Consider the following 21653-nt stretch of genomic DNA (forward strand, 5'->3'; position numbering starts at 1 on the left):
AAATAGGTGCCTGTGAGCGTGCCGGGCAGCGTGTATTGACAGCACATGGTTGCCCAAAGCCCCCCCCCCCTCCCCCTCCCGTCCTCCCTCCTCCCCCGAGCGTGACTCTGGAAGTAAATAAAGATTTTACGTTTGCCCTCGGTGACACCAAACTTTCCGTCAATCACTCACAGCACCAGGGAGCACTTTGCAAACAAATGGGCAAAGATAAAGGTTTAACTTTGAACTCTTCCATGTCAGCATGAAAAAACAAAAACAAAAAAAACCCACTAAAGAGGATAGAGAGGAAACTTGGCCACCGTTGCTTTGCAACCTTTAATGAGACTCACCGACATGGTCGACTGGAGAAGAGGCATGGCACCCATGGTGGCACGCTGATTTGCACGTAGGCCCGGCGCAGACCTGGAGCGATCTGCAGACTGTTTACAGATCGCCTCCGATTCTCTTTTTGTCTTCCCATGCAGACCAAACACGTGCACGTCCAGCATCAGCGTGGGAATCTCCCCACTCTGACTTCAAGTCGCTGCACTGCGCTTGTTCTGCTCTAAAATCTCTTTTAAACCCGGCCGCTGTCCATCCCAACTCTCCTCATAAGTTAAATAAAATTCTATACCATGGATGTTTTTTGCGCAGAGATTGTTTCCACTGGACGTCCAAGAATCGAAGTTGAACAATCGAAATAGGCGTGATGCAGAATTTATGTTATTATTAACGACTTTGTTAGCAATCCATTTTATTTTTTTTAATCGTCTTGACTCCTGAGGCGTTTCTTTTTGTGTATGCCATCCGGTGCTGGGAACTCCCTATTTTTGTACTGTCTAAACAGTGTACATTGTCGTGAGAGAAAGACATGATTCATTTCTCACTGCTGTACATGGTTTACTGGCCGTACGCACATTCCACACGTCTGTGTGACACGGCGACCCAAACACCGCACTAACTCAGTGGAACTTATCCGGGCCTCATCTCATTTTGTTTTCCAGTCAGCTCAGTCACAACAGGCCCCCTTATCTGCATCTGCTATCAGATCCACTCTGTGTACGAGCAACGTGCGGCCCAGCCCACGTTGTAGAAGGCCGCCGCCGCCATGGTCGAGGCCTGTGAGTCCACAGCAGCTGTTGGCCCGGGCCGATGGGACGGAAACACTGCGGCCTTATCTCTCCTGTGATGCTGTGCAGTGGAGCGGGGCGCAGAGGAAGCTGAGCCAGTGCTTCCAGTGCAGGGTCCTCAGGTCCTGACTGGAATCCACAACAAAACAACAGCAGAGCCCTCATCGACCACACACACACACACACACACACACACACACACAAACAAATACAGTTTCAGTGGAATGAGGCCACAGAAAGTGTTGTCGGGAACCCCCCCCCCCCCCCCCCCCTCACGAAAATGCTTATTGTTTGAAAGTGATGCATGATGGGAAACGATAAGAGGTCTGGAAAACACAGCCAGACTCCTTATCTCGTATCTTGATCACATGATCAACCAAGACTGTTTATGGATGACACTGGTGACGTCAAGGGCCAACCTTATGTCGATTGATAAGGACCGTCCAGGTTGCATCAATATTTCCTAAATGTGAAAGATTGAATAAGGAAGCTAATAAAATGTACATGATTTAAAAAAGAAATGATATATATATACTGTATATATATCCATCCAGAAAACTTTTGGCCGAGCTTTCCTCAGATGAGAGTGATCATATTATCATTATTATTATTATTATTATTATTATTATTATTATTATCTATCTGAAGGAATCTGATTGGTTGTGGAACCCCAAGTCTGTCAAAAGCTGTCAAAAGTCAAAGCTGGTGCAGGGTGACGGTGACTGTGCTCCCCCCTCCCCCCCACCCCTCCCTCTCTTCATTCCTCCCACGCACACACAGCAGCTCAGCTCACCCTGATGCGCTCCAGCGGGGCAGCCTGTCCACCTGCTGGGAATCAGGAGAAATGTCGCCTCATTTTGTGCGGAAGGCACCTTTACCGTGCAAGCAGGTAGAGACAACCAGGCAAGGATGCTTCATCATCATCATCATCATCATCATCAATCATCATCATCATCATCATCATCATCATCAGCTTTATCGTCATCATCATCATCATCATCTTCATCATCATCATCAGCAGCTTTATCATCAACATCATCATCATCTTCATCATCAGCTTCAGCAGCAGCAGTTCATCATCATCAGCTTCATCTTCTTCATCATCATCATCATCATCATTAGCTCCATCATCATCATCATCCTGTCACTGTCCTGATCCACTCCTGACACTCGCGACTCCTCCTTGAAACTCAGACAACTCCCCCACCACTCAACTGAAACTGAAACTGTGCCGCGCCATCTCTTCCAGAAAAATTGCACTGTCTCTCTCAGCCTGTCGGCGGAGATCTTTACCACCTGGCTTGGACGGTGTCTCTGGGCAAAAAACATCCATGGTATAGCTCCTCGCCTGGGCCCAGAAACGTCTCTTGACTCTGGTCTCTCTCTGTCAAAGCCCCGTCTGAAAACAGGCAGCAGCTGGCCAGAAGAAACTCCAGGAAGCCTTGTGTGTGTGTGTGTGTGTGTGTGTGTGTGTGTGTGTGTCATTGAAAAGTGGATGTGCAGGGTTTGTTTTGCTGGAAGTGGCTGTCTTCCTGTCTGGCTGTGGCAAACGGGCCCGTTCAGGACGTGGCTGGCTGGACTGCTCCCCGGCTGTCAGCTGCATCGAGGCACCTCTGGCTCTGGCCTGGATAACACAGACACCACACAAAAAAATGTAGTCGACCACCTCTCTGGAAAATGTCGGTCCTCGTCTGCGCCTGTTCCCACTACGGACACAACGGAGGTTTGTTTTTTTTGTTTTGTTTTTTTTTTTGCACAAATTTAAAGAGACTCTTTCTGCCAGTTTCTCATCGTCTCATCTATTATTGTCTTGGTGTCATCAAAACTAATACATTTTTCACTTGGAACACGACACAAGATGGAATAATTTCCCCCCAAAAACGTACTCCTTTGTGTTTGTATTGATGGAGGCTGAGGTGATATTTTCCAACCTATGGATGTATGAATTCCCTCCAGCTGAACCCAGCAGACACAGTGGAAGCCTGATGAGGCCGAGCGCTCAGACATTGAAAATGCTAACAGATGGAATTTCTTCGCACTGGTCATCCGGTGGCTGATCTGGTGACTCTGCAGTCAAATTGATCCAGTTTTTCTGCCAACATATTCCCAGCAGCCTCCTGGAAAGTTGCCCTTCCTGTATGAATGTCTCAAGATGAGTTTTTGACTCATATCACACGAGCGTTACGGAGGAGTGTTTTTCAAACTTGTCAGCTTAAGTCACAGTCACTTGCTAGCTTAAGTCACAGAATATCCTATTGCATTGCTTTACCATTTTCTTTATCTCTGTGAAAATGAGTACACGGATCAGGAAACAGGTCAACAAAGCCTCCATCCTAAAAGTGATGAGTTGCAAAAATGGGAAAAAAATAGGTCAAAACTACTTCATTGTTTTTTGGTGAACTATCTTCTTTGAAGGGTTGGGCGCTTTTGCATTGTGCGTGTGCCAGGAACATTTCTCTCCCTCCTGGTCTCCATACGAGCTCTGCCCACTGCAGCAGCTTCACCTCGCCTCAGTCCTCTCGCGGCCTCAATGCAAATTCCCATCTCTTATCTGTGTGGGTCAAGGTGGCCGTATGTAGGCAGCCATGGGAGAGCGATTGCCCTGATGTTGCAGCACATAGCATCACTATCTCCGGCCTTCCTGTTTACACTGCTGGCACCGAGTCAGGTGGCCTCGCCGAGCTCCGGTCAGCGGCGGCCGCTTCTTTCCCTTCTTTCTTGGAAGTCACACCGTGAACTCTGCAGACGCTGCGTTTGTTTGTGAAAGTGGCCCGCATATGAAATGTGCTGGGCAAAGCTGAGCACCTGACTTTTACGAACTATTAGTCATCTGCTCCTGCCAAAATGTCACTTCCTCAACTTCCCCCAGCTGTTTAAACAACTAACACACTCACACACACACAAAATAAGAATACAGGAAACAGAGAAACTGTGTCATACATGCCCGTTTTAATAATCGCATAGAAAAACGTGTTGAGCACAACATACACAATTTTACTGATATTGTGAGAAAAAACAACAACACTGAAAATATATTCAAAACAAGGTTGTATATATTTCAGCAAATATCCCTAGAGCTGTACAATGACCCGTCACCGTACATGACACAGTGCAGCCCGTGTCCAGCCTTCAGTCTCCCCTCAGTGGAAAACAAGAGCCAGACTCTCTTTGCACCTCATGAGGCGCCGGCTGGTTTTGGACTGCACACTTCAGACTGACAAAGAATGAAAAAACAAACAAACTAAATGACAAAATAAAACCGCGTAACTTCATGTGACAGTTTTATAGCAAAATAGACGGTCAAATATATTTCAAGCCACCGGACCAATTCAGTCAAACTGGGTTTCCCGACACGTGGCGGCATATAAATAATAGGAAATATACAGGGAATATTAACAATATAGCAATATTATCATACACAAGAATAAGATAATAATAATAACAATAATAATAATAATAATAATAATAATAATAAATACACTGTTACAAACAGCTGAGAGGGTCGGCACGACACAGCTGGGTGGAACAAGATTGTGCAACTATGTGATTACTTACACACACACACACACACACACACACACACACACACGCACACACACACACACACACAGTATTGTGTCTTGACACGATAAAGACCCAACTCCCCGTTTAATGGGGGGATTGTGTCTGACAACATGGTACCTTTAAGGTAGTGTTGGACAGATCAGCAACCAGCTGCTGAACTGTCCACTTATTCAAAGTGCTGGAATAATAAAAATAAAAATAATAATATTAATGATTTAAAAACTACCGGATACATTAAACCCATAGCTAACAGGTGCCTGTTAAAAAATGTGCACGCAGTCTCACAGTCGCTGAGAAGTCGGAAATGAGTCACGTCGTGAAGCGCAAACGGAATGAGTGAAGCTGACAAACAAAAAAAACAAGGGGGAAATTAGGAGGAGGAAGCAGACTTTTCATAGTGGACCAGCTCAGCACGAGACCGCAGCAGCTGCTTGGGAACCTTCCACTTTGTACTTTGTTTTTTGGTAATGTTTCGCGCGATGAGCTTTGGGAAGATGCGAGGGAACAATTTGGTTTCAGATTGGAAGTTTGACTTTTCACATCTTTCTTAAGATTTTCTTTCCCTCAGGTGGCAGTGAAACCAACATGGTGCTTTCTTGACAGGATCTTTGGATGTTTCTGGACTCAAAAACACTAAATGTTTGACGGCTAAAGAAGTGAATTACTGGGGTGGGGTTGGTTCAATCATCATTATGTCGGTTTTTACTTGATTATGTTTTGGATAAAACTGCTCACGTTCGCTTCTCATCCCCGGATGCCAAAGTGCAAATTGTGCCAGGAAGTCAGCTGATTCTCAGACACGCGTCCACTGGACGGCAATGTGAATAAGAAGCTTACACTCATGCGGAACATTAGGAAGACTGTGTGAGACATCTTTTCAAACACCTTTTTTTTTGTAGAAAACAACACACTTTTTTTGTTTACAGCTACATGAATGTGTTCAATAAATTATTAAAGCAATTACAAAAAGACACATGGTCGTTTAAAAAAAAAGAAAGAAAAGGCACACGTCTTTAGCTTTCTGACAAGTGTTAGAAAAGAACTGCTTGGTTACAAGGAACTTTACTGACCAGTAGCTTCGCTTGGGGACATTTTCAGGTCACACGGGTTTCCCGGCACGATACAAAGAATCCATATGAAACACTAAGAAGTCCTGAAGTGCAAGTTTTGGAATTGAATCAGTCCAAGGACGCGGATACAACACCGTCCTCTTCCTCTTCTTCATCTTCTTCTGCTGCCACGGCAGAGACGCGGCTCTGCCTCTGCAGTCCCGAACCCCCGGAGGAGCAGACGGCGGCGCCAGGAAGCTCAAAAAACAAACCCGTCGCGGGGTTTCCAACCCTGGAGCGCAGGGGTGCCCTACATTCAGTCAGGCCCCTCTCTCTCCTCCAGACGGCTCCCCCAAAGAGCCACATTGCAGGATTACTCCACCGCAATTAAATTGATTCAGCTGAAAACAGCAGCAGCTCAATCTGCTCGTCCAGACGACGAGTTCTGCTACGTCTCCGCCGCCGTTTGGCCGTCGTCCTGGCCCTCAGGTTCCTCCGCCGCCTCCTCCTGGTCGTCCAGCGTCAGCTCGAACTGGAATTTGCTGGCGGCCGGCCCCCCGTCCAGCTCGCCGTGCGGCCCCCCCTCGCCGTCGCTGGCGTAGAAGGGGGGGGAGGGGCTCTGCGGGATGGTGCTCTGGTACCAGTTCCTGTTGTACTCCAGCGTGTCCAGGATGTCCTGGGCGTCCGGGTGGACCAGGTCGGCCCACGTCTCCCACAGTGGGTGCACAATGTAGTCGATGAAGCCCACCTGTAGGGGGCGGGACGGCAGAGCGGCGCCGGGGTCAGCCACAAGAAACAACAACAACAACAACAACAAGGCTCCAGGAGGTTCAGATGTTTGTGTGTGTGTGTGTGTGTGTGTGTGTGTGTGTGTGTGTGTGTGTGTGTGTGTGTGTGTGTGTGCACGTGGGCGCCTCGTACCTGCGTCCTCTCCACAGAGGCTGTGTGCTTGTCACACATGGGGCTGATCTCCATGCCGCGCTCCCTCTCGCGGTCCCCCTGGTGGAAGAACTCGTCCATGATGCGGTCGGTCCACTGGCGGTACAGGTCCAGGGGTTTGGTGGGGTTGCTGAGGTCGGCGCAGTGAACCATGTTGCGCAGCACCTGCGGAGGGAAGGCAACAGCAGGCCAGTCAGTACCTCACACGATGCTACTTCCTGTTACCCCCCCCCCCCCCCCGACCCCCAACCCTCCGACCACCAAGGTCTGCGCTCTCACCTGCATCCTGTCTGTGTAGTTGTCCAGCAGCAGCACGCCGGAGCTCGTCACCTTCTTGGTCTCCACCATGGTCTTCAGGTCGGCCAGCAGACTCATGTGCTTGGACATGTCGGTGGCCAAAACCTGGGCGGGTCAGAGTGGCAGAGAAGGAGGTGAGGTGAAGGAGTCATGGAAAGTGGAAAGACCTTGGCAGTGTCACTTTCTGGTCATCTCAAAATCTCATCTTAAACTTTGACTTTCGATGCACCTTTTATGAGCTGACTGCTGACGAATGTTTGTGAAGCTGAGAAACTGAATTTCCTTCATAAATAAAGTATCTATCTATCCATCTATCCATCTATCTATCCATCTATCCATCTATCCATCCATCTATCCATCCATCCATCCATCAATCCATCCATCCATCTATCCATCCATCTATCTATCCATCTATCCATCCATACATCTATCCATCCATCCATCCATCCATCCATCCATCTATCTATCCATCTATCCATCCATACATCTATCCATCCATCCATCCATCCATCCATCCATCTATCCATACATCCATCTATCCATCCATCTATCTATCCATCTATCCACCCATACATCCATCCATCCATCCATCCATCCATCCATCATCCATCTATCCATCCATCTATCTATCCATCTATCCACCCATACATCCATCCATCCATCCCTCCATCCATCCATCCATCCATCCATCCATCTATCTATCTATCCATCTATCCATCCATCTATCCATCCATCCATCTATCCATCCATCTATCCATCCATCCATCCATCTATCTATCTATCTATCCATCTATCCATCTATCCATCCATCTATCCATCTATCCATCCATCTATCTATCTATCCATCCATCCATCTATCTATCCATCTATCCATCTATCCATCTATCCATCCATCTATCCATCCATCCATCTATCCATCCATCCATCTATCTATCCATCTATCCATCTATCCATCCATCCATCTATCCATCCATCTATCCATCCATCCATCTATCTATCTATCTATCCATCTATCCATCTATCCATCTATCCATCCATCCATCCATCTATCTATCTATCCATCTATCCATCTATCCATCTATCCATCCATCCATCTATCTATCTATCTATCCATCTATCCATCTATCCATCTATCTATCCATCTATCCATCCATCCATCTATCCATCCATCCATCTATCTATCCATCTATCCATCTATCCATCTATCCATCCATCTATCCATCCATCCATCCATCTATCCATCCATCCATCTATCTATCTATCTATCCATCTATCCATCTATCTAAAAGCAAACTAGAGCAGCCGAAGCGCTCCCCCCCTCACCATGTCGATGACCATCCTCCGCAGCGTCTGCCGCTGCTTCTTGCTGAGGTTCTGGAAGATGTCGCAGTTGTCTTCCTGCAGCAGCTTGAAGCCCACAGCCAGGTGGTGGTTCTCCAGCACCGACTCGTCGTTGTACATCAGCGCCAGCTCCGAATCTACAGGGGACAAAATCAAGGCTTTCAGTCAGCGAGGTGGATTCCAAACTGGGCGCGAGTGTGAGTGCGGCAGCGGCGACAAGCGACTCACTGGTGTTGATGAGGAACTGGTTGGAGACCCCGGGGTGGTCCACGTCGTGGATGGCAGCGGCGAAGATGGCGGCCAAGATCTCCAGGTCGGTGAAAACAGCCTGGAAAGAGCAGGAAGGACAGAGAGTCACGAGACTGGACGGACCGGGTCGGAACAATTGGACAATTGTTGCCTTAATGTGTCACTCAGGCATATTGTGTGTCTTAAACTAAAACAACAATGACAATGACGAACTGTCACGTCATTAAATCATAATTGCCAGCTTGGATAAACGAAATGTCAGCGGTGTCTCACAAACACACGCGCACGCGCGCGCACACACACACACACACACACACACACAGTACGGAAGTTTTAGTGAGAGCCTGGTTCCGATAATCTTCACTGCATGCTCGCTAAATCAGAATCAATATTAATAACCTGTGTTGTAATTCCTGCAACTCTGAAGTTCTCAAAGTTGATTTTTTTGTTTTTCCTTCTTTTGCGCACAACATGTACATCGGAATTGTCTTGTGTAACTCTTTGTCCACTTGACAAAGCTCTTTAGCAATAGGATCTATTGTTGAGAACAAGAGGTCAAAGGTTTGAGTGAATGGAAAAGATAATAAACTACGCACACAGGAAAAAACTTTTAGGGGCTGCAAATATATTCACACAGGCGTCTGTGATTTTTTTGTTTTGTTTTGTTTTTTACAGCACTAACAAACGGCAGCCATTTTTAAACGTGCGAAAAATCAGTTGCAGATTTGGCGACTGTTGTCAGACTTAAGTAGGTCGGCCTTTCACTGCTCGCTCTCGTCTAATCTTCCAGTTCAACAGATTTCCCTCATGACTAACAGGCAAGTTCGGCGAGATACCGCCTTGTTTGCTTCGCTGACGCATCATCTGTCTTCGACTCTCCAGGTAACAGCACCTAGCAATCTCAGCCTCGATTCCGAAATCCACGTTCAAAAAATAACTGACGTGCGGTGACTTACATCCAGCGCGGGCGTGGACAGCAGGATGTGCGTGGACTGGGCCACGTCGGCGGCGTGCAGGCTGTTGTGGTAGGCCACGTCCGAGTGGTAGTGGCTCTCCAGGGTCAGCATGAACGTCACAAAGGTGTCAGTCGGAATCTTGAACATCCTCATCAGGTCTCGTTCCTGCGTGACACACACACACACACACACAGGGAGAGAATGAGAAAAACAAGCAGTGAGTGAGTGAGTGAGTGAGTGAGTGAGTGAGTGAGTGAGTGAGTGAGAGGAGGCTGGCGGCAGGGCCGCAGCGTCGACACTGTGTTGACAGTGACACCCTGAAGGAGCATCACTGAAATAAGAGTGAATCATGAAGAAATAAGGCTATAAATACATCTGATTTGCTGTGATGTCAGGACGGTCCAAAGCCATCAGTTCTTGCCACCAGAGGAACCTTAACCTTGTGGAAAGCCCCTAGCTCTCCCCTTTCTTTTGCTTTTTCTTTCTTTTTTTATTACTATTATTTCAAATTTGTCTTTTCTTTTATTCTCTGTGGATGTTCTCCTGAGGCTTGTTTGTTACATTTTCTGTATAACAATGTACCATGCCAACATGTTTTGTACATTTCATGTTAAGTTAAGTATGAAAATTCTTCAGACATGATCAGTAGATGACAGATGAGAGGATCTGAGCTGCTGAACTCACCTGGAAGATGGTGTACATGACGCAGGTGAGCGGCCGGTTATGGGAGTGCTCGGCCACCCTGAAGATATTCAAGCCCCATCTGTTGACGTCCTCCAGGTCCTAGAAGAGAGCAGAGAGGAAGGTCAGTCCCGCCCAGCCAGCGCACGGCTGTCACCACGTCACCACGCTGCAGCAGGTCCCGCCGGGTACCTTGGACAGCAGCTCTTCCTGGTCTGTCTTGACTCCGAAGCGGTTGGCGGAACCTCCAGAGATGCTGGGCGTGTGGCTGACCTTCCTCACCCCGCTGATCTGAGTCATCATCCCACCCTGCTGCTGCTGCTGCTGCTGCTGCTGCTGCTGCTGCTGGCCCTGCCTCCTCTTCCTTTCCCGCAACTTGGGAACCGGACAAGGAACTTCCAACTCATTTTGTTTGTCTGCATGAAAATAAAAAAAAAGGAAGGAGAAAGAAAGGTTAAAAAAAAGTTGTTCTAACAGAAGTTGCAGTGCAAGGTGAGAGGAACGGCAGGCCCCCAACCTCCAAGTGAGTGGACACAGACATGAGGAGACGTCTGGCCCTCTCACACACACATGTAAAGACAGTGGTGGTAATTAAAAAGCAAAGCTTCAGCTGCAGTTTTCTAAATATACTTTTAACTCGAAGGTAAAAGTAAAAAAAAAAGGCACGCAGTGAAAATCCAGACTAGGGGGAAAAACATGTAGATATAAAGGCAGTTGGACACAAGTCGCGTGAGAGGCAAAGGTCAAGATGCGCTAATGAGACGTTAATGAAACGTGAGCGGCCCAGCCGGCTTTCTCAGAAGCACCGCCGCATCGCAGCAACAATTCCACAGAAACACAGTGTAAACACGTCACGCTGTTTATCGTGAGAGGAGGAAGCCATGCGGGCTGCTGTGGAGCATGTGACGGCTGGCTGTGTGTGTGTGTGTGTGTGTGTGTGTGTGTGTGTGTGTGTGTGTACATGCCACACACAGTGCAGCAGCCAGAGGGAGAGAGAGAGGATGAAACACCTGACAGCTGCAGGCGGCAGTGAGACACACAGAGCTCGGGAGCCGAGCAGCAGAGCTCCTGTGTCTCCTCAGCTGTGTGGCTTTGTTTCCTCTCCCTCCTTTCACTCCTTCACTCCTTCACTCCTTCACTCCAGTCTGTCTGGCTGGCTCTAGCCGCCTCCTCTGGGGTGAGAGGAGGACGAGTGGAGAGCGGCAACATCAGTAAATACTGCACCACCTGCCTGACTAACTGTCTATGACTGTCTGTCTGACTGTCTGTCTGACTGTCTGTCTGGTTGACTGTCTGACTGTCTGTCCGTCTGACTGACTGCCCGTCTGTCCACCTGACTGTCTGCCTGACTGTCTGATTGACTGACTGACTGACTGTCTGATTGCCTGACTGACTGACTGTCTGTCTGTCCGTTCATCCGCTGGCTTTGCGAGTCAGACGAGGATCCAGCAGGGCTGACAGGCTGTTCTCTGCCTGGCTGTGAGTCACCAAACACAGTCGTGGCTGCTTTCTTTCTTTTTTTTCCCTTCCCTTCTTTTCTTTGTCTTTTTTTGGGGGGGGTTGAGAAAAGCACAGCTGTCCTGATGAATAATGCAGAGTCTGAGTGAACCTGATGGAGCGCTCTCCTGTTTCCCCCCCCTAATCCAGGCCCCGTCGCCCGCCCTCTAGCGCTCTCTCTCTCTCTCTCTCTCTCTCTCCCTCTCCGCAGCGACCCCCCCCCCCCCCACACACACACACCTTCCAGACTAGATCAGACTGGTTTGAGAGCAAGGGAGCACATCGGCCGTGAGCAAGGAGTTCATCTGCTACTTGGCACATGTTCCCCGGTAACCTTGCAACCTCTGCCACATATAGAGGAGGCATGTTGATGGCGCCACATTTCTCTTGCCCGGGTGTAAAAGATGATGCGCCGCACTCACCGAGGAAGGTGCTGGAGATGTACTCTGACACTTGGTTGCCCGAGCGGCTCATCTCCGACAGGTGACTTAGCTCCCGATTCAGCATCCTCTTGAACTATTTGGCAAGAGGACAAGAAAAACACAAAAACAAAACACAAACATTGCGTTAGATCCTGTGTCAAGGGGACACGAGCGTTCATTATATCATTTTCCTGTCGTTTCCCAGCAGTGAAAATTGGGCATTTCCTGTTATTTTCAACTGGATTCGGTCCCCTGAGGACATGTTGTTTTTATGCTCCATATAAGGACTGTGTTGACGTCCTGTTGGACCTGCTTTAAGTTAAACCCCCCCCCCACCACCACCACCACCACCACCACCGCTGTCATTTCAACAAACACAACGCTGGGCATGAAACACCGTACAGCTCATGATGTCAACGCTGAAAATGTCCAGGGCCAAAACAGAAAAAGCAGCAGTGCAGGGGAACCTCAGTCATTTCGACATATGGGAAAAGATGCCACACACACACACACACACACACACACACACACACACACACACACACACACAGCCTGGACTGTCCCTACTGCCCTCCTGCTACACACCTTGATGTATCCCCAGGACACGGATAACAGGTAGTTGGCTTCAGGCATGGTGCTGAGCTGTGAGCCCCTGGCGCTCCCCAGCAGAAGCCCTGCGTGCTCCTCTCTGAGTGGACCCCAAGGCTCAGCCCAGCAAGCCCAAGCTTGGCCGCCGTCCCCCCGGCCGATCGCTCCCGTCCCTCCCGGACCCCTACATCCTCCTCCAGCGAGGCAGCGACCTCCTCACGCCGTCGCCCAGTCGATTTCCAGCATCGCCGTCCGCCCCAGAGAGTGATGGAATCCCACCCTCACCGACCGACTGACCGAGCGAACGAGCGAGCGGCTGCAATCAATATTCCCTCTGCATTTCTCCGGGGCTCGCTGCCTCTGTCAGAACGTCCAGCACTCCTCCAGCTCCTGTTGCCATCCGCCCGTGATCCGCTGCTGTGAAGGGAGGCGGAACGGAGCCGGCGCCGAGCGAGGCGAGGAAGACGAGGAGGGAGGGTAAGGGACGCGGTGGGGGAGGCAGGAGGAGGGGGGCACTGAAGCTGTAGATTCCCCTGTGGCGGCGTGCGGACGGACAGACGGACGGAGTCTCCCCCGCTCTGCCTCCCGCCCCTCTGGAAAAGCAGCGCTGCAGAGAGCAGCAACTCGGAGATTCCCCCTCACCCTCACGTCTCCGTCAGCATTTCCCCCCGCCACTCATCACTTCTGCGCTCCCCTCCCCCCCCAAACCCGTCTCCCGCTTTCTGATCCCCCCTCTGCTCGCTAATGCAGAACAGCACTGCGCAATGCCAGGCGGCGTGAGGAGACGCTGGCTCTTTAACAGGGGAGCGTCCACAGCGGTTCACCGCATCTCACGGTTTTTAATCCATCGCCCTCGTCGTCACAATCTATTGTGTTCCCAGGCTCGCTGCAGTTTTCCCAGGGACGGCGGCGGCGGACAAAAGGACAGGAGTTTTTCAGTTGGCCGCCCACCTGAGAAGCACCAATTGCACGACAAGCTAAACGCCATGGCAACAGAGTCACGTGGATCTCTCTGCCGTCCCCCCGGTGGTCCCTACTCTCAGCTGCCTGCCTGCCTCTCACACACACACACACACACACACACACACACACACACACACACACACACAAACACACACACAAACACACATACACACACACACACCCCGCCAGCATGTGCGTGACACACTTGATGCAAGAGCAAGAGGATGCTCTCGATGTGCACGAGTGGACGTGACATGGGGTGCGATTTATTGTTGCCGAGGGTGAATTTTCCTCTCGAGCAAGAGAAGAACACGTTCAAATTCCTCCAACGGAAAATAATCCCTTCAGGTGCGCAGGATTTATTCAAGTCTGGGGAAAGAAGGAATTCCCACTTTTAATTAAAAAGGCGTGGAGACTCTGGGCCTTCTGCAACTGGGTTATCAAGATCCAACACAGAAATAAGGCTTCTTATTTGTGAAACTCAACATTTGTGAGTAAGAGAGGGAAAACCTGGCTGTGCTGCAGTTCATTCTGCAAGGCCATTTCATTTCCAACAATGGCCCCTTGCCTCCACACGCTGAACCAGACTCTCCCAGCAGCTGTCTAATAGCTGTCAAGCAGACAGGCAACATCCACTTGATTGTGAAACCTGAATACCACTTTGAAAGCGCTGGCTGCACTCAAAGCCCAGACTGCCAGCGGGGCTCTATAAAAATCAAAGATGGCCTATGAGGACAAAAAAAAAAAAAACTTGAGCTGGGAATTCAAGAAGGCCTCGTTTCACTGCGAGGGAGCTGGTAATTGATTCTTTTAAGTGTGAATGCGTGACCTCTAGGAAATGAATCAGGCACAGCGCCACACGTCAGTCACGATGGGTCACGCAGTCCAGCCCAGACACATCAAGCACACTCGGATTACTCAACGCACGCTGCCTCTAACGCACACATCCTTTGACATTAGCCAAGAGGGGGCACACACACACACACACACACGTACACACACATGCACGCACGCATGCTTTAAGAAATTACGTCACATTAAAAAACACAACCCTGGGGTTGGTTTTCAGAAGACGATGAACTGAATTATAAAGTTTAAATAAATAAACCACTGCCCTGTGGAGCAGCGGCCTTGTAAATGGCAACCTGCTATTTGGGTGAGTGAGCAAAACCAGCTTGATTTTACACCAAAGAAAAACAAATGAAAAGCTGAAAGCGATTCTGAAGTCACATAATGTCACCTCGACACTGCTCTGTCTTCAGGGCCGGCGCCCCCATACAAACAAGTCCATGCTATTTAGGAATATGGACTGACAAAGAAAAGTGAAAAAAAAGTTGATCATCTTTTTTTTTTTTTGCCTTTTTAAATCTGGATAACCAACACGAGACACTTGACACATCAAACCAAGAGCAGATTTAAAACCAACTCACCCTCTTCCATCTCGTAAGCATCCCAAAGTTTTCCGCCTGATAGTCAGGGCAGCATAGTCCCATTGTCACTGACTGAAAACAAGAACTAGTCTGACAGAAATGCGTGTCTCAGGGAGTCTGACACGCTTCTTCTCTTCTTCCTCTCTCTCCCTATTCTCTTTTCTGAAGTTGAGTCAGACAGGAAACTTCACAGCGATGAAACTGACTTGAGTGACTGGCTCGCAGTCTAGCTGGAGGGCTGTGGCTCCTCCCTCCAGCGCAGGCCCCGGCTTGTATCGCCGCCCACTTCCCCTTTCCTTGATACACAAGGTGCAATGAGGTCACTTACGGTTAGACGTGTTAGCGTGGCCTGAGGCGGTGGCAACGCATGCCTCAACTGAAGAGCTGAAGAAAATTCTCATGTTAAATGTCGGCCGGGCTGACGTCACCGCGAGATAAGTTGGCACAACAGGTTTTTAAGTTTTTAAACGGGGGAATTTCTTGTAAGCGAGACGTGGTTGGGCTTGACTAACTGCGGGACATCATGGCGCAATATGTCAGCGTTGCAATCTGACAAAAAAAAATCAAAAAAATCCAGGGTGATCCAACGGTGGATCTGTCACCGTGCGCTGCTGTTGACTGTGTCAACACAGAGTGCCACACGCCCGGTGCCTCTGCACAGTCCAGCAGCACCAGAGAGTAACCAGTACGCTGGAGACCGACGGCTGGAACTGGATGAAAGCAGGTACCACGCATAGAGTACCCCTCCTCTCCCAATTAGGACGGCGGTGATAAAACTTTTAATTACAACTTGGTACCGCCATCATCACCGCAGCCGCCACCCCCACCCCCACCCCAAACCCCACCCTCCCTTTCAGTCAAATGAAAGCGCTGCACTATAATTTAATGTCCGCTGCCCTGCGTTTACGGCTACAGACCCGCCGCTACATCTGTTTCAATAATTTTGTCATTTTTTCCCCCTCTGAAGACGGCGGCGCTTCAAAGCAAACGGTGACCGCACATGACTTAAAGTTTCCTACTCGCCGCTCGGGGGCTCCGCTCGCACGCGAACCCGCAAAAAAGCGCTACACTCCCCCTAACTGGATGCAGATGGCGGTGTTTGTCCAAGGCCGCCGCCGGCCTCGGCGTGGAAGTGTGGCGAGGCTAATGATAGCCAGGGAGCGGGTGCGGGGAGGGCTGAGTTGGGGGGGCTGCGGTGCGGGGCGGGGGGGAGCGGCTCCCCGTTCTGAGGTCGTGGCGACCGGGGGCCGGCGGTTGGCAGGCTGTGTGGTCCACCAAGCCCCCGGATACACCTGCACCCTTGGACGCTGAAAGCGGAGACACCCGGGGTCTGATTGTGGGGCTCAGTTACGCCCTCTCTGGCTCTGAGGAGACACTGCTCCTTTGTCAAACATTTGTCATGCATGCATGGGACCAGGAATTATACAGGACATGGACAATGAGTTTATTTCTTTTTTTTTAGCATCACTTTTATTGTTGTTGACTAGTATTAGGAGGCATAGCAGAGAGCAGGCTTAGCTTGGTTCTTCTCGAACTCTTTCACACAGGCACCTGGTGGCAGCTCTGGCTTCAGGGGGGTCCTGATGCCACTCAATGTACCGACAGCCTGCAGCTACGGGGCTACTAATGCTGGTGTGTGTGTGTGTGTGTGTGTGTTACAGATGAGCGGACGTGATAGAAAAGAGTCCAAGAGCGTCACAGGAAAATGTGGAATTAATATTAATGTATCCTTGCTTGAATGTTGTATTACTTTGCACAAATAGTGAGCTACAGTTTGCTTGATAAGCGAGACAGCCAACGTGAGTGAATGGGAATGAGCTGCGTATGACCAAGATATAGACGCCTGCAGAGTGCAGCCACGGGGCTAATGCTGGTGTGTGTGTCAGTGTAGAGAATTAAAAGAGCTAAAACACCACATGCGTGCCTAGATACCGGACTTTCTGTCCAAGAGTGCAACACACACCCAGGCTGGATCATTGGCGCGTCGACCAGCTGCACTTCACTGCAACATTTGCATTAAGAAAGAAAATAAAAATGGAACCCAGCTCCTTCTTTCATGCCATCAGTATGCACTACTGTAAAATCAGAAGCAGCTGACTTCTGTCGCGTTGGTCAACGACGCTCACTGGCGATACTGGGTCATACTGGGAGGACTCTGACTCACCGCCAACAATGGAGCGGCCCGGCCAGTTGGAGCTGCTGTTCGGCAGCGCGCCTGCGGGGCCTGATGCCCATTGTCTCCGCGAGTCCCAGTGACGTACTTGTCTGTAAGGGAGACGACCTGGCTGCTCGGCCAGAAACGCTGCTATTGTTGTCCGTCGGTCGGGGAGGGAAGGAGAGCGAGCGGGGGCCAGCGCAGGGCACGGGAAACACAACGACAGGAAACCGGTGTCACGGTCACCCGTCATGGTCTGGCAACAGTCCACCCCACCAATCCTCCCACCCCCACCCCCACAACCCTCACGACTGCGCTGCAGGATACGCTCGGAAATGGATAACTCCCCCGCGGGCTGTTTATGATCCGCCGCCACCGCCGCCACCCTGTCTCTACTGTCTCCACACACCCCCGCCGTTTCCCAGAGAAATGTGCGCAAAAAGCATCTGTGTGGAGAAAGTCATTCGTCTTAATTAGGCGTTGTGTTCAGTCCGGGGAGCACCGCAGCGTGGCTCCTTTTTTCATTTGCTGAAACAAATCAGTAGGCTGCTGGCGCTGAATAATGAATGAATTGAAAACAACTTAAAAGGATTTGGCTTCTCGTGCCAGCCGATAAGTGATCCTCGCGCAGGGCTCTCTGAGAATAGACTTTTCTATTTGTCTATCGACCTTACTTACAGTGCAGCTGAGAACAATAGGATGACTCTGCTGATCCTCTGACTTTTAGCTTGAGGATGATTTCAACACTGGGCCAGAGTGAAAGACTAAGCGCTCTCAGGCGGCACTGCGGTGAATTGTGAAACCGTTGCTAAACCCGTGGGTTCAAAACCGCTTTCCCATGAGATCCGGCCGTAATTACTCCGTAATTAGTGTATGTTGGCATTAAAGCAGGATGGTGATCATGGTAAGTATTTGATGTGAGCACGGTGACTGCGTCACTGTGGGAACGCATGCACTTGACGGAGGTCAGAACCACGCAGAACCTGCAGGCACGGAGGTATCTCGCTCCAAAAAAACACAACTTTAAGCCGTACACAAGGTTTTAGCTAGCTAGCGCGTGTTGCCCGACAACTTTCTGCACCGCGGCAGTCTGGACGTACAAATTTAGTCCTGGCTTTCTTTGACTCGTGTTCATCTTGCGGCTCTCCAGTCAGACCAGAGGCCGTCTGATTTTAGGTTCTTTGTTCCTCCTCAGCTCGACACAACAAAAGCACCCGGATCCACCACCGCCAAAGCATCTCCGCAGCTGGGCGAAGTTGTATAACATCACATCTGTCTCTGGCGGTTTCGATGAGGTGAGAGGGGCAAAGGAGAACAAAGGAGTCAGTGGAACACAAGACGTTTATTCTGCTCTGGGCCAGCGGGAAGCTATCTATGCAAAACAAACAACTGTCCTGGAACAACAGCAGCTCATACAGTCCTGCCAAAGAGCTGTGACAACGCCAGTGTTTCCGCATGCAGTGAAGATATGCACGTTTTGCGTACGCTTTGCAAACCGACAACTGCAGCGCAAAAACAACCCGCTGTGTCATGCGGGATAGCCATCCTTTCTCTACAGTGAGAGAGCCGTCTAACACTGAACCTGAGGGAGCTTCACCTTCAGCTGCACGACTTCGTTCATAAATGTATTATCATCTGTGGCCTTGGTCTACGACATGCAGTGTGGCGCCACAGCATTCATCACGGGATCTTAGTGTGAACTTGTCAGTTAACAGCAGTAAAGCCTTCGATTCATCATCCTAAGGATCTTTTTAATTAGTGTTGGATATCAAAATGTATCAAATAACAGGGTCTGTCTGAATTACAAAACTTTTAGACTTGCAAGTCCTTTTAGAATGCAAGTCCAGTCAAATATTTTCATTGAAGGAGAAATCACCTGAAAGAAAACCTCGCAGTCACAACATCTATTTCTAAAACTCACTCAAACTATTTCATAAAACTCAACCCATCTTTAAGTCAGAGTGTTGGATATGAAAGCCTACCTTGTTGGAGGCCATGTCACTGACTGAGCGGTAGGTCTGTATGGTCTCCAGCTGATCCAGACACCAGTCCAGCTCCTCCATGGTCTCCATGGCCAACTTCTGGTAGGACTCATCTGCCAACAGACACATGGACACGTACTCAGGGCAGAGCGGGTCCATGTCCACGGCGGAGCCCCCTGGCAACATGTGAGGGGCTCCTAGAGACCCCGCGTGGCCTGGTCTGACGGAGGACGGGCCGGCCGCTGGACATCCGGGTGGCGAGGAAGCGGGGGAGGAGTGCACGCAGAGCTCCTTCATCTCCGCCGCCGCCTCGCGAAAAAAAAACAAAAACTGGAGAGTGGTCGTACTTGAGACAAACTCGGGCTAAAGTTACAGTTCGCGTGGACGCACACACACTCTCTCTCTATAGCCTCTTTCAGTGTGTAGCCTCTCTTCCTTTGCACTCGTGCACTCTCCAACCCCCCTCCCACTCTGTCTGCTTGCCCCGCCCCCCCCCTCGCTTGCCCTCTGAAGTTCTGTGAAGCACTCTGCTGAATGAGTTAGCGTGCAAACCCCAGGGTCTGCTGCCTCCTGCTGTTGATGTGCCTGTGAACCCCCCCTGCCCCCCCAATAACACCACCGTTCTGGCAAAAAAAACAAAAAAACATACAAACTGCATTCATGGATTCACATGGCTGGTAATTGGTGAAACAGACAGATTCTACTTTTTTTTTTTTTTTTTAAATCTGACTATGTTTTTGACCCAGAAAATGTATATTTGCAATAACTAATTCATTCATTCATTCATCTTCTATACCCGCTTATTCCTATTCAGGGTCACGGGGGTCTGCTGGAGCCTATCCCAGCTGTCTTAGGGTGAAGGCAGGGGGACACCCTGGACAAGTCGCCAGTTCATCGCAGGGTCACATAGAGACAAACAACCATTCACACTCACATGCACACCTACGGACAATTTAGAATGTTCAGTTGACCTCACATGCATGTTATTGGACTGTGGGAGGAAGCCGGAGAACCCGGAGAACCCGTAGAGAACCCACGCAGACACAGGGAGAACATGCAAACTCCACACAGAAAGGTCCCAGGCCCGGGCCCCAGAATCGAACCTACGACCTTCTTGCTGTGAGGCGGCAGCGCTAACCACTGCGCCACTGTGTCGCCCCAATAACTAATCCATTAAATAAAATTTAAAAAAAAGAGGAAGGAGGGAAAACAACAAAGCGTTTTTGATGCGGCGCAGACGACGGTGCCGGCCGCCCCCGCTCCTCCTGACGACTTTCTTTCTGAAACATGCAGGCCACTTCAAGGCTCTGCTGAACTGCAGCAGCAGCTCATCACACAGGCTCACCTCACAGGCCGCCTCTCTCCCCTCTGAACCCCAGTGAGGGACAGCAAAAAAAGACACATTCAATCAAACACCAAACTGTGTTTGCACAAGAAAAACGAGAGGCAAACTTTGACTCTGTGAATTTGGGGGGAGTGTGTGTGTGTGTGTGTGTGTGTGTGTGTGTGTGTGTGGGGGGGGGTCCTCCTGCGTGCCAAAGAAACCAAAGCACTTCCTCTTTGGGACAGCATTCAACACAAAACACGGAGCGGAATTTCTAAAGGCTGGAGGAACTTGTTGAATCCGCCGTCATTACGGTGACACAGTCATTAGCGGCCGTGACTCATATTTAATACAAGCGTGTTATTTATTTTTCTTTTTGGAGAAATAAAGGCGGTTAGTGAGACACACGCAGCGCTCCCTGACACGCTGCGGAGAATGTTGATTCAACATAATTCCGCCCAGAGGCAGTGACGTCTGGACGGATCTCGATCTCGCCACCATCCCCTTTTTCTATGGAAAAGACTGATCTCAACTTCATAGGGCTTCACACATGGAAGGCATTTACCCCATGTGCTGAGCACGGCGGGACAGCCAGCTCGCTGCTCCCCAATTTACGTCAATATAGCGGATCAAAGCACTCGGAGCGCAGTGGTGGCACACAGACTCTGAACCGCCGGCGTTTTTCAAAGGGCCTCAATTAAATGTCAGGCAATAAGTGCGCATTTGAGGCGCCCCCTCCCCCTCGCCCCCGCCCCGCCTACCCCCACCTCACCATTAAAAGATATCAGGGCAACTCGATGACAGCGAGTGTAAATCGCTAAATCAAACAGGAGAGGGAAGCTGCAACCACTTAGAATGTCTGAGGTTTATAGAAATCAGGCCACTGGCTTCGCACATTACGAGGACACGGCTCCTAGCGTTAGCAAGAAAAGACTTTCACGTTCTCTTCTTCGTCCCCCTTTTTTCTTTTTTCTTTTTTCAGCCTCGACTTGAGTTCTGTGAATTCACAGAACCCTTGGCGACAACAAATGGCAGCGTGCCAGGCCCTCTGGGTGCAGGTTTTTTTTTTCAGTGGAACCACCAGCCATCCAGGATGCGTAAAAGTCA

General features: G+C 49.8%; 1 protein-coding gene across 4 annotated transcripts in view; it reads right to left on the bottom strand.

Moving 5' to 3' along the window:
* Positions 1–4036: 4036 nt before the first annotated feature.
* LOC142884839 (3',5'-cyclic-AMP phosphodiesterase 4B-like) overlaps positions 4037–21653 on the bottom strand; it is a 40015-nt gene continuing 22398 nt past the window's right edge. For all 4 annotated transcript variants that reach the window (XM_076020776.1, XM_076020775.1, XM_076020778.1 and 1 more), the window contains 10 exons: positions 19223–19335; positions 12105–12198; positions 10378–10601; positions 10189–10287; positions 9505–9669; positions 8528–8627; positions 8282–8436; positions 6941–7063; positions 6644–6826; positions 4037–6470 (listed from right to left, as the gene is read on the bottom strand). In XM_076020776.1, the coding sequence (XP_075876891.1) occupies positions 6171–6470; positions 6644–6826; positions 6941–7063; positions 8282–8436; positions 8528–8627; positions 9505–9669; positions 10189–10287; positions 10378–10601; positions 12105–12198; positions 19223–19335 (1556 nt within the window). In that variant the 3' untranslated portion in view covers positions 4037–6170. The remainder of the gene's footprint in view (positions 6471–6643; positions 6827–6940; positions 7064–8281; positions 8437–8527; positions 8628–9504; positions 9670–10188; positions 10288–10377; positions 10602–12104; positions 12199–19222; positions 19336–21653) is intronic.

Source organism: Nelusetta ayraudi, unplaced genomic scaffold, assembly GCF_046127955.1.
Source record: "Nelusetta ayraudi isolate G7.1 ecotype Tasmania unplaced genomic scaffold, CSIRO-AGI_Nayr_v1 ptg000011l, whole genome shotgun sequence".
In the NCBI taxonomy this organism is placed as follows: domain Eukaryota; kingdom Metazoa; phylum Chordata; class Actinopteri; order Tetraodontiformes; family Monacanthidae; genus Nelusetta; species Nelusetta ayraudi.